Source organism: Trachurus japonicus, chromosome 16 (genome assembly GCF_045865225.1).
Source record: "Trachurus japonicus isolate A0001 chromosome 16, Traja_1.0".
NCBI lineage: Eukaryota > Metazoa > Chordata > Actinopteri > Carangiformes > Carangidae > Trachurus > Trachurus japonicus.
The window spans coordinates 17,062,685-17,076,168 of record NC_140922.1 but is presented as its reverse complement, the minus strand read 5'-3'; the positions used below and the strand labels follow the sequence as shown (position 1 = coordinate 17,076,168).

At 40.1% G+C, this 13,484-nt stretch overlaps 1 protein-coding gene across 2 annotated transcripts in view; it reads right to left on the bottom strand.

Annotated features, from left to right (window-relative positions):
- deptor (DEP domain containing MTOR-interacting protein) overlaps positions 1 to 13,484 on the bottom strand; it is a 34,223-nt gene that overhangs the window by 11,012 nt on the left and 9,727 nt on the right. For both annotated transcript variants that reach the window (XM_085802231.1, XM_085802230.1), the window contains exons 5-8: positions 9,635 to 9,813; positions 3,997 to 4,179; positions 2,162 to 2,299; positions 90 to 160 (exon numbers count right to left, since the gene is read on the bottom strand). In XM_085802231.1, coding sequence (XP_085658357.1) covers positions 90 to 160; positions 2,162 to 2,299; positions 3,997 to 4,179; positions 9,635 to 9,813 — 571 coding nt within the window. The remainder of the gene's footprint in view (positions 1 to 89; positions 161 to 2,161; positions 2,300 to 3,996; positions 4,180 to 9,634; positions 9,814 to 13,484) is intronic.

Here is a 13,484-nt window from a genome sequence, read left to right as displayed (position 1 = left end):
ACACATGACAGAAAAAGAGCAGAGTGTAAAAGGCGCGTGTGTGTGTGTGTGTGTGTGTGTGTGTGTGTGTGTGTGTGTGTGAGTCCTACTGTGAATGTCTTCTTTATATAACGTCCTCCTGGTGTCTGCAGCTCCTCAGGACTCACTTGTCTCTTCAGAACTGTTGGGCAAAATATGAAAAAAAGAACACACAAACACAAAATGTTATTTTCCAATCACGACAATCAGACATGACCACAAGTGTAGGAAAACACATGGTTACAGCAGCACACTCATCTGCAAACAGGCATGAGCGTGCACAGTGTGTGTTTGTGTAGAAGTTGCACATGCTCACAGGCCTGGAGGCTCTGCTGCTTCCTGAAACAGTAGAGCTCCTCTTCCCCTCCTCCAACTTCCCCTAACCATTACACACTTCAACATGACCCTACACACGAGAAGAATGTAATCTGATTAGATAAGTCTGGCATTTAATGTTTTTAGGCAATTTAACTGCATGTGCACGACGCTACACAACATGCCAGTTATAAATGTTGAAACCGCAACTCAATTCCTTTATTCATTCATACAATAAATGTTGTAAAGTGACAGAATCTGTCAACAACAATCAGTGGTGATTAACTTCCTGAGGTTTGGTGATTGAGATGTCGCTGCTGATTATGGTTTATTATGGTTTATAGATAACAGTGTAATGGATTAATAATAGATGTCACTAAACTGTCTGTTTTTTGTTGTTTTAAGTATATTTTTGGACGTTTTAATTGATAGTGTAGTGGAGAGCGACAGGAAATGGGGAGGCAGAGAGAGGCGGAATGACATGCAGCAAGAGCCGCCCAAGTCGGGATTCGATACGGGGCCGGCTGCAGCGGGACGCCTGCTCTACCCACTGAGCTAAACGACACCCCTAAACTGCCTGTTTTTAGGGAGCATAAAGGCCTATGTATAGTTAAATAAAGTCGGAGGGGAGTTGGTTGGTGATTGAGCAATAACTGAGATTATGCAATAGAGGTATAGTATCTATGTTCACATCAACTTATTTAGACAGCAATTTAGACAGAAGGCCTGTGGAGTGTGTGTGTGTGTGTGTGTGTGTGTGTGTGTGTGTGTGTGTGTGTGTGTGTGTGTGTGTGTGTGTGTGTGTGTGTGTGTGTGCGCGCGCACGCTTGACAAATCTCTTCATCACTAATTCTCATCTGATAAGAAAGAGAGAACGACCTTCTTGACCTGGACATTTTCATAATCCCTTATGTGCAAATCCTGATCTGATGAGAGATACAACTGCTTTTATACCTCATCTGCACTTTTTTTTTTTTTTTACCTACTTTTGAAGGCCAAAATCTTTTTTTAAAAATCTATTTGGTTTTATTGATTCATACAACACACAAAGCTTCTCATTCACTGCAAATCTGTTGCACCATGTACTGTGAATGTTTGATATTTTTGGTGTTCTCATCTTCCTATCATGTGATGCACACAATTACTAAGGTTAATGTGAGGCAGAGGGGAAATACCCCCTGTAAAGTGTGTGTGTGTATATGTGGGGTATGTGTGTGTCTTCCCTTTCCTGTTCATTGTGTGTGGTGTGTATGAGTGCCCATTGGGTGGGGTGGGGGGCTCTGCTGTACAAAGAGACTCCTGTCAAGGACTCTGCTTGGATTAGACACATCAAAGGAAATCTTTCACAGTAGTAACAACACAACAGCAGAACCACACACACACACACACACACACACACACACACACACACACACACACACACACACACACACACACACACACACACACACACACACACACACACACACACACACACACACACACACACACACACACACACACACACACACACACACACACACAGCTCAACGGTGTCACTTCTTCATTCAGATCTCCATTCATAAGTTGAAGCAGTAGATCTCCTCATTATATGAATGACTGATTATCACATCCTGCATGCGGCACACATCTGTTTTCCCCTGTGTGTTGGCATGAGGTCTTTCAGCTTCTCCCTTCAACATTTCTTTAGAAGTAGAAGCCAAAGTTACACTTTGTGATGAAGTGAAAGGGAGGAAGCGGCTTAAGTCAAGTAACTTTTCACACTCCTGCTCCTTTTTGGTTCGTCTATTACTCTATGTGCAGTATGTTTGTGTCCTTGTCTTCGTACCAGATTTGGGGTTGCAGAGGACAGGCGGGCTGCTGCTGAGCGTTGGACTGCTGCTGTAATAACCGCTGCTGCCACAGCTGCTGCTCATGCTGCTCCGACGAACTCCGACCATCACCTTTATCTCTTTTGTGGGACTCACTGAGGCAGAGACAGACAGAGAGACAGAGAGACTGAGACGTTACGCCAGAGCATAAACAGCAGAGAGGAGGCACAACTTCACTCACAATAATGTAGCTCATTTGTAAAAAAGTAATTAAGTATTTCACAAGTGTTAAACAATTAAACATTTGTTATGTTAACCTTCTTTTCCAGTCTTTACTACTTATCCACTTCATTAGGCTGGAGAAGATCCCCTGAGAGACCTCCCTCCCTCTAAACCATTGTTTGCCAATTACAGGCACTTTATGACACTTTTGCAAATGGTGCATTTCCCATGGGAATTTAATTACTATGTAGAGATGTCCTCACATTAAAGTACAAAGTGGGTCATTTTAAATGTCTTTGAGTAAATGTGTTACTATGTTACATACAGTATATATAAATATATATATATAGCTTTAGTAGAGAGAGACAGGGAATGGGGAGGTAGAGAAAGGGGGACTAACATGCAGCAAGATACGTAGATAGCTAGATAGATGCAACTTTATTGCCTCTGCACATGGGGCACCTGCTAAACGACACCCCACTATGTTACATTTCTAACAGGGGGAAATCTTTTATGGTCGTAATAATAATAATAATATGTAATCAAATTGTTTAACCAGCAGCCAGAAGTGCCCGGCAAGGACTCTATAGACAGCAGCTAATAGATTCCACAGCCTTAATTACTAATTAACTGTTAACTCAGGTGTTAAAAATACATCCTTCATTAGATTATAAAAGGCAGTTTGTAAAACAGTTTTAGGATGTGATATTTACAGGTTTTAATGTATAATACATAAACAAAGCTCTCCAAGAGTGTATATTGAGATGAAACATTTTTTTAAAGATCCAAGCCAGGTTCATTTATACCAAAGTTTGCAGAAGATGGAGAACTGGATTCTACATTGTGCACAGTTAAGGATCTAGACCGCAGTTGCTGTCCAACCGTTTCACAATTATGTAAATACTTTGGTGGAATTCATTACACTGAAAAGAGAAAAATAGGAAAATATGCACTGGAGCAGAGCACCACAGAAATGTTTATGTGGTTTAGACGTATGATCACAGCTGAATAAACCTAAATAATAAAACCTAGCAGTTGAGCTGAAGTTGCTAAAGTCAAAAACTCCACGAGGCCATGTCAATCAGATGATTGACCAACAAAACCTTTTTCAACACGCTCTCCTGCCTAGCAACACAAATAGTACCACCAAGGACACCACCAGTTATGATGAGAGTGCACATGTGAGTCCAAAAACGATAAGCAAGGAGGAATATGTCACTGTGGTTTTGATTTGAAGACAGAATCGAATAACCAAAGTAAATATTTTTCTTATATACTAATGTGAACAAAGAAAAGGAAACTGCCTGAACTGAAGTTTTCTGGGGAGTACCAAGAAGAAGTGAAAAAATATCAATCACTACTTCTTAGGAGAACCTCAAGTGACATTGTTCACCTGACCAACAGTGTAAAACTAAAGGATGTTTCATCTAAAATTATATATACAGTATATTATAATGATATACATATATATATTATATATACAAAGGGAAGCAAAACATCATCTTTTTTTGTGCTTAAAACAATGATCAAAATATGTGATTTCCTGTTGATTTTTCTGACACCTGTTTGCTAAAACACAGTCTGATGTGGTGTGTTTGCTTTGTGTGTGTGTGTGTGTTGCGACATCTACCTGAGAGGAAGCTGGTGTTGCCTCCGTCTGAGTTCTGTTTGCGGAGACAGAAGGGGCTGTCGTGACTCTCGGGGATGCAGCGGCCGCGCTCGTGAAGAAGTTCGATGAGACGCCTCCGTCGCCGGAAGTTCATCCTGAACTGGTAGAGGAGGGGCCCGTCCACGAAGTGATGCTTGTTGGCAACTAGCAATGAAACAAATGAACACAGAGAGAATTATTTAGATTTTGAGTTTAAGGATTTTGAACCTTCACAGTACGTATTCATGGATATTCAATTCACTGATGCCAGATCTAAAAACACAATCGTGGCTGTGATCCTGAACAACATCCCAATCATCCCTTCTGGATCCAACCTCATTCAAGTAAGTACGAAAAAGCTAGTGGGATAAAAAGCATGAGAAAATGCATTAGCATCTCCACGACTAAACCATAAACGGGGAACATTTTACTGTTGTGAGTCAGTCGCTTTTTATTGTTTTATAATAAAAAGTGAACAATGAATGTGTAATTCCTTTCCTTTCCCCTCACAGGCCACAGCTGAACTCAGACGAGCAGCACTAAACAAACTTTCCACTGAGCTGAGATCACCTGTGCTCAGCAAACACAAACTGACCACATAGGAGCACTGACCTCAGCCAGTACAGTGGACAGATAAGACTGGCTGAACTCAAGAGTGACCCAACCATGATTTTATTTGATTAATAAGTTTGCCAAGGTCAGACTCAAGACTTTTGTAAACGTGACATATTCTGATTCAGATTTTAGAGACAGGAAAATAAACTACAGACGCCCACACACAGGATGAGATATACAACCTCAATCTGATAAATCTGCCAACTATTAAACTATTTAGGCTTGTTTTTATCTGCCATACATTTTTTTCCTGTTTCATGCAGCATTAAGTTTGTTATTTTTTATTTCTATCTACTGATGATTGTTCCGATAAGTTCAAATAATGGTTTATTCTATACGTACATTAGCTACATTTATTGTTGCAGTTTAAACACATAATACAAGCAGATAAATAACCTAACCAGCCATCCAACAGACATTTGCTTAGTAACCACTCTCACTGTCTCATTAGTAAGTTTAATGAGTGAAACTACATTTTCTTTCCACTGTAGTCAATTTGGATCATGTTTATGAGGGACTGTGGTCTAAATGATTCATTAAATCCATTCATGCAGTGGAACTAATCAAATTCAGATCAACACACTCCCTCCCAAAATAAAACAGCCCTTCTTGTTTAGTGCTTTTCATTGTGTCTTGACCTCAGTCTGGCCTGTACAGTACCAGTCCGACTCGGGCTGTAACCTCATGATTCACATTAGTGAATAACCCAACTCGAAGCTAATTGCCATGTAAAATATATCTTTACTGGTGCTACTGCTAACTAATGTTTTATCTTTAGCATTATCGTTCAGCAAAAGTTATCCAGGGTCACAAAAGTAAGCAAACTGACACATTACTCACAGTTAGGCTACTAAAATCTAAGCTTAAGTTAGCATTAGCTGATGTTAGCCACTCTCCAAATCATACCAGACCAAGGAGCTGTAGCCACAAAACTCTTGAGTGTATTGAATTGAAGGATGTTGCCTTTTACAGCTTTATAAAGAGAAGTCATGTGTAATGTAATGTGGAAATGTGCATTTCTTCTACATGACTTCACTACTAGAGCATTTATTTAACTGGCTTTTCACAAGGAAAGAAAAAAAGTTATAGAAACACAAAAGGGGTTCCCAGACAATGTTATTTGAAGAGGTTTTTTTTTTTTTACAGCGGCTGAAGGGAATGACCTTTTACTTTGCCTTGAAAAAGACAAGTTACCTCACGAAGAACAAACTTGACAAGTTCTCTCTCACATTTCGTGCATCTTTTGTAACTTTGTGAAACGTAATAAATTTGGAGTTGAAGCGTGGAACAATGAACTGTACTGGCTGGTGTGCTTTTTTCTTATATTATTATTTGTGGTTGTTACTCATTATATTTCTTGCTTATTTTCTCATATATGTTATAATTTGCTACTTATGTGCCTTCTTGTTCTGCATTAGTGTTGTTCCTGTATCTTTAAATACACTTTTAAATTCAATAAAGCAATGTTAAAAAAAAAAATGTTTTTAAAGACACAGAAATACACAAAGGTTAATGCCAGTGGCCGATCTATAGCTGGCCAATGATATTCACCCACAGGAAGACATACTGTAATGCCAGAAAGTGCAAGTTAATTTATCAGTTATTATGTTAATGTAGTCTACTCCCACTGTGAACATTAATTTATAAGCCTAGAGCATAAAACAAAACAAATCACTGGACTTGTGGTCAGTTCACATCCTGTTGGCACAAAGCTATTGTCAGTATCACAAAGTCCTTTTATTATGAGTGAAAAAAGACAAGTTGTATTTACCCTGTACAACTGAAAGGCCTGGAGGGTCTTGCAGCACAAGCAGTCTAATATTAAGATTTATAAAGTCTTACCCAGCGGGCTGCTGGCCCTGTGCCTTTACTGTAGCTCAGTTCGATACCAGAACTCTGACTGCTTATAAGATTTATATTCTTAATTTGCTTATGGACATTATCTGCAATGCACAGGCCGGTTTAAAGCTGTCTCTTTGAGAGGGATTCAGATGCATAATGCTGAAAAACAACAGCCATGCTGCCCCACAGTAAACACACACTAACCAAACACAATGTGGATCCATCCAGACTTGCCCCCTATACATTACATGTATGAATGTGTGGCTGCTGCCCAGCAGGGCAGAGAGCAGGAATGTAGACCAGCTAGTTATCTCATTCTCTGTCCTCTTTACAATGAGCTGAGCGCCTGTAAACACTTCATAAAACTGGACTATTTTCTCATTAACTTCCCTAATGTAGAAAAATTGTGTGTAGGAATACATACAGTGACAAATCCATGTCATCTGTATAATACTAGTGCAGTTATTTCAAGAGGGAGGATGACACTATGAAGCCTGTGTGAGGCCAGCAGGAAGCAGATCAGGCTCTGTATTACATTAACTAAGTGAAGTGATGACACACAGCGCTGCAGTGTGTGTGTGTGTGTGTGTGTGTGTGTGTGTGTGTGTGCGCGCGTTTGCGTTGAAGAACACCACATTCCTAGTACCCCAGAGACACTCGGCTCTATTACAGCTCTTGGGAGAGGAAGTGAGAGAGAGCAGATGGACCTACAGTGTGACAAGAAGCGATCAGGCAGAAGCAAAAAGCAAAAAGGGAGAGGTCAGAAACGACTTTCACTCCGCTCGTCATCATCATTAAATCTAAACTTATGGAACCCAACCACTTTGTGGTAATTTATGACATATTGTTCCTTTGTGGCTACATACAACATGCAACCCTCACCACAGTAGTTCAACATGCCAGCCCCCCAGCTGTGTTGATGGCTCCAGTACACTGTACATGCTCAACGCCTCAACAGGCATGTGACTTCAGTAATACACAGCCCCATTCAATCAGACACGGGTGTGTACCACAGACATCAGCATCAAATGTGGTGTCATGTGGATTCAGTCCCATTGTTATGGCCCAGTGTTGTCCCCCTCACATTATTATTGTAAATCCAAATATGTAAATTTCGCCTCATAGTGGTTTGGTCCATTGCCTGCTGCCCAACACAGTCCAACACAACTGCTATACAAGTGGTTATGGCTGAGAGAAAAAGGAAAATAAATTAAGGATCATGCTCCAGTGCACTAAATCAACAACGATGCTACATTAACATTAACCAATATTTGATGAAATCTCCACAGGATAGTAATTAAGTGCTTATGGAAATACTAATGAAAAGGTGTCATTATCTAAAGAGACAGAGAGTTAGACACAGAGGCAGGGAGTTGGGATTTGTACTCTATGTATGTCAAGAATTGCTCATGGTGATCCCCTTCAATAATGAAGTGAAACATCTACCCCTGCTCTGAAGGACAGTTTTGAGTGGATAATGTTTAAAGAAACAGCTTGGAAATCTCACCAGCCAGAAGATGAGAACAACTGTATGTCCAATCAGCACAGAGAACCCCAGCATTCAAACAGCTGCTGCCAATTATGACTTAGATTAGTTTAACGAGGCGGGGCTGCAGACGCACACTCACACCTGGGATATTAACATGTTTGATTACTGCACAAGAAGCTTTAATGCTCCTTTAAAATAAAAGAGAAAAGCACTTTGTTTTTCACTTCCTCTTTAATTTCCCAACTAACTACAAGGGAAATGTGCAGTGATGCAGAAAATAAAACATGGTACACAACTATATCTTTTCTGATGGCTCTTTCTGTTCACACCTTTTCCACATGAATCAATAGAAATTGATTTTGTTCTTTAATCAAGTTGCTTTTGTATGGACATTACTCCTTGTAAGGACATATTTCCTCCTGTTCACATATAAAACTGTTGAGTGTATTTTTTCTTTATATTGTGCATTGCTGATGTCCAATTGCAGTTACAAATAAATAGATATGATTAAATGTGATATTCAAACAGATTACAGTACCTTGTCCAGCCCCAGAACAATATTAAATTACTGCTTACATGTTGGGCAGTGTATTTGTGAAATCCTGTAAAGAATAATATATAATACTATACATAATAACATAACATTGACAGAAGCCCATCTGTATGTTGTGCACTTTTAATATTATCTGTATCAATTCTGAGACTATAAGCCAAAACAATCATGTAAAACAGCAGGGCATATTATCAGATCCTCACAGATAATATGATAGCCCTGGTTTTCAGGCCAGCAGACCCCACTGACCTTTTGGAGCCCGTGACATTCAGGTCACATTTTCCCTTCCTCTGTAACTCTACTCACTCTTGAACATAGATGGGGCAGGTCAGGCAAAAGAGACACAGGGAATCAAAGACTGATGGAAAAACATGATCCCAGCCAGTACGAGATATAATGTGGGTTAGTTCAGAACGGCTGGGAGCCCAACATGAGTTGTAGTAGCGGATGAGAGTGGGTGCTGCGCTTTAAAAAACTCCAGTTTCCTTGGAGACAATGTTAACCCATTTTTTGTTTTTAGGTGTGAAGACAAGAGCTATTTTTTTTAAACAGAAAACTGTAACTAGAATCCAGGTTACATCTATCTACTCAAATCCGTGGCACTGAAACGGTCAGCTGGGCCCTCTCCTTGTTGAAAACTTGCTGCCACCTCAAACTAAACCCTTCTTGACTTTGACTTTTTCAATGAGTCACAAGGGTGTGTTTCCGTGTGCAGATAGCACTGTAATCATACTAGTCACCAACAGTTATCAGATTGCATGACCTAAAAGAGTGGAGGTGCTATAAATGGCAAGGTCCCCAGGTTAAAGAGGAGCTGTATGAGAATCAGTGGAGTTGAGTTGAGCTCTCTGACAGGATCAGATAGAGATGAGGTGGGGCCACTTTGAAGGACATTCACAGATCATCAATCTGTCAGTGGTTTGACCTCCTGTCACATTTTATGCACCTGAAGCCTCCCTGTTTAAGCAGACACAGCAAAGGGTAAACATATCGAATGAGTCGTTAACATACAAAGCTAGTGGTGCTGATGTTGCTTTATACTGTAGGGAATTACAATGTTAAAGACAAATCTCAGTGGCTGGGCTGCGGGCATTATGAACAGCTGATCCATCTTCCCTCACCGTGCTGAACGATGCCATGTTCAAGAAGCCTCCGTCCCAGCTGCTCCGCCTCCTCCCTGGTCGCCATCTCCCCCTCCTGCAGCAGCCAATCAATGAACTCAGTGGCCACCAGCGTCCGCTCATAGGTCCCACCCTCCTCCCCCCTGGTCTGCAAGAGGTTGTTCTCTGTGTTCATCAGCCTGTAGAGAGAAAAGCAAGAACTTTTTGTTATTTTAATTATACACGACTGTATAGCATTACATTATAAAAGCAATCTAATCCAAACACTTGCAACAGTTCTGAAATGAAGTCAGATTTTAAATGATTTTATAGGAACTATAGATAAATTCCCGAAATTGGACATCAACTCAGTTTTTGATTTTGGTTTAGTGTAGTTTTTTGTTCTTGTTTATGAAGAAATATGTTTATTTTGCAGCTCTGGCTAATACCAACATGATTGGAAAACACGCCACCTCACAGAAATGCTTTAACCAATGACCATGTGGTAACATAAAAAACCCTATAAAACAATTTATTCTTCCAGTTTTGCTTTGTCTTTTTTATTTTGAAATGTTCTTTCCAACAGGGGAAATCTGCCAAACCAGTGGCTCTCCACTCTGTAATCTGCTCTGTAACTCTGTGTGGATTAACATTTCAACCGCAGGAGTGGAAGCACTGGTTGCGAATCTTAAAGTGAAATGAATGTTATTCCAAAGCTAAATGCACCAAAACTACAGATCAGCCTAGCATGATGACAAGGTAATTACACTGAGAGAAACCCTCTGGGTCTGCTTCACTGGCATTAAATAGGAGTTTGAGTTTGTGGATGTTTAAGCACAAACAAACAAATCTGTCTCACAGTAGTGAAGGCAATTTCACAGCGCCTCTGGATACAACAAGCATGACAAATATCACATGTCTTGATTGTGTTTCGCTGTTTTATTCATCGATGTGTGTGATTCTGAAAAGACAGTATCAAAGGATTACATTAAATAAGTGGGGTGATCTCTTCTGGACAGGTGACACACACACACACACACACACACACACTCAAACAAACACAAAGAGACAAGTAAGGGCATGCACAGAGCAGAGGTGCTGACTCTCTCTCTCGCTGTGTTAAAACCACATTCACACCCTGTCAATCACACCCAGACACTGTCACCTGAACTTTCAAACTATATAAACACAGCCCTGCAGTGCTCATGAGACACAATGTGCTTTCTGTGGAACACCTGTACATGTCTAAACATGTGCTCCAAATGAACTGGATCGACAAAGGGAGAAAGACATTGTGAGCTTTCCACATCCTTATTGGCACAAATTATATTCACACCGGTTTGTCGGTCATGCACCAACTATCACCTCTGCACACCTAAGAGTATAACAACGTGCACACAGTATTTACAGATTACATAGCAGCATGGGGATTTTTGGAAAATGTACGAACTGTGATGATAAAAATCTAAACGTTAAGATGACACATATTTGTAACAGATACATCTCATAGGGCAGCTTTTCCTGACTTTTAAACATAAACCACCAACTTTATAAACCAGTCCAAACAGGACATAACATGATCTACTCTGTCTGCTTGTCTGTCAGCAAACCAATAATCTTTAAAAGCCTATTGAAGGGATAGTTTGGTTGTTTGATGTGCAGTTGTGTGAGTTAGTCATGCACGTTCTCCCATTTTAAAAAGCTGACTGGGAGCAGTGGTTATATGTTGCTATGCACAGGATTAGAGAGTGGTCTCCGGTGCAACTTCACCAACCCACAAGGTGCATGGAGAGTGGATATGTGGCTATGCACAGGGTTAGAAACATGTTTTTTAAATGATCGCTGAAACAATCTAATATCCATTTAAATGTTTGCTTCATGTAGAACATTTTTTCAGTGGTTTATGTTTTTTGTGAAAACAGCACTTGGTATTACATTTTTCATATTCCTACAGCACCCAGAGCAAATTATATTGTTCTGCAGCCACATGTCAGCTAAGTGAATCTGAAAGCAGGAACAAAACTTTTTCTTTTTCCAGGTGGCTCCATGCACAGCTACAAATAGCTGTGCTCATCTGCCGGTGCTCCCAGCCAGTGTTCATCATGATATAATACAAGTAATGTAGTATGCATGACTTCCTCACACAACCACGTAAAAACCCAAACCATCACTTTGATTTTAAGGAAAGGGGTTTTTAACAAATCAGTCACTCAGTTAGGATATAAATGTGATTTTCCAGTGAAAAGGCTGATAGTTGGAACATCAACGTAATAGTTTAGTACTTTGGGAATTTCGTTGATACACTTTCTTGCTAAGACTTGAGCTTGAGAAGTGAGATATCACACTAATGTCTCATTGGAAAATACAAAGCTGTCTGTGTGATCATGACTCGTTGTGTTATATTGTCATGCAACCGCCAAAGTTAGTTATATGACAAAGGAGAAAGTAACATAGTATACAGATAGTATACAGAGAAACAAAGTAAAATTCAGACAGGGGATAAATGTTTGTTTAATATTTCAAATAGACTGAAAGTAAAAGTCAACAAGTTGTTTTTTTTTATCCATAATCAGAAAAAGCTCTCTGTGTACATACAGGCAATTCTCACTAACACTAACTGATTACAGCCAAGTATGGAGGAGGCAGGGTTGTTGGCATGGACAAGCCATCACTTTGTCTTTTGGGAGAACATTAAACATCTAATAGGAAGCAGGACATTAGCGGCCAAACCATTAGTGCTCAGGAAGAACAGCCTCTGGTTTGATTAAGCTAAATCAGGATCCTAATATGTGAAATTAAACTAAATGAAACCTAACCCAGGTGCAGCCTCTAAAAGCCTCCTCTGTGCAAAAAGCCTTGGATTCATGAGTCTTTTCAGCCAGAACCGTGCGCTCGGTGCGGCTCATTTAAACTGTGACTGATGATCGAGAGAAAGCTGCAGACCCACATGATGGCAGGAGAATTAAACTTGGTCCCAGGTGACACTTTCTTCTTCAAATGTCAGATCCGAATTCATAAAACACACACCACCAGATCAAATGTATAGAATTTTTAAAAAAATGGTCAGAGGTGCACGCCCAGGCCTGGGTGTGCTCTTCAGTCATGAAAAGTCAACACACTGCAGAACACAAGTCTTGTTCAGATGTCAAATAATGATGGATTAGGAAACTTAGTAAGACAACTGCGATGACCCACATTGGCAGCCAACATCACAATACAAATGCTGAAATAACTGAGCATAATGTTCTGTAAGACCTGGCTGTGCACATAATGCATTTTAATCTATTTAAACATGTTAAGTCAACAGATCATGTTGTGTAGGCTAAAAGGGATTGTCTCATAGTTAAGCACAGAGCTTTAAATAATAGCCAGAGTGTAACATGAGTAGTACAGTAGATACTATGCATGTACATTTTGCAAGATTGTATATAGAGTATGTGCTGTAAATGGATCATGAGAACCACAAGTGGGACAGGGCTGTGACCTGGATACACATCCAAGGCACTGGCAGTTGTTCAGTCAGCGTACCTAACTCTGCCTGAGCGCCGTGTGTCCACTGAGATGTGGTGGTGGGGGGGAAGCCAGATTTATCCATGCTAACCTGACGACCCAGCAACTTTTAAAAACAAAAACATTGGAAAATGATACAGAAATCTTTACGCAGGATTCTTTCTTCTCAGGTTTTACCTTTTAATTATTCAACACACAACTAAGTGATTTCTAAGTGCAGCTGTGTGTGAGTGTAGCACACAAAGAGGTGGAACTAAAATGTTAACAATGGAAAAAGTATTTTCGTTTCTTCACCCAAAGAGGTCCATTTGAATTCACCATTATAGAATATTATGTCTGCAACATATGTTGTGGCCTAGCG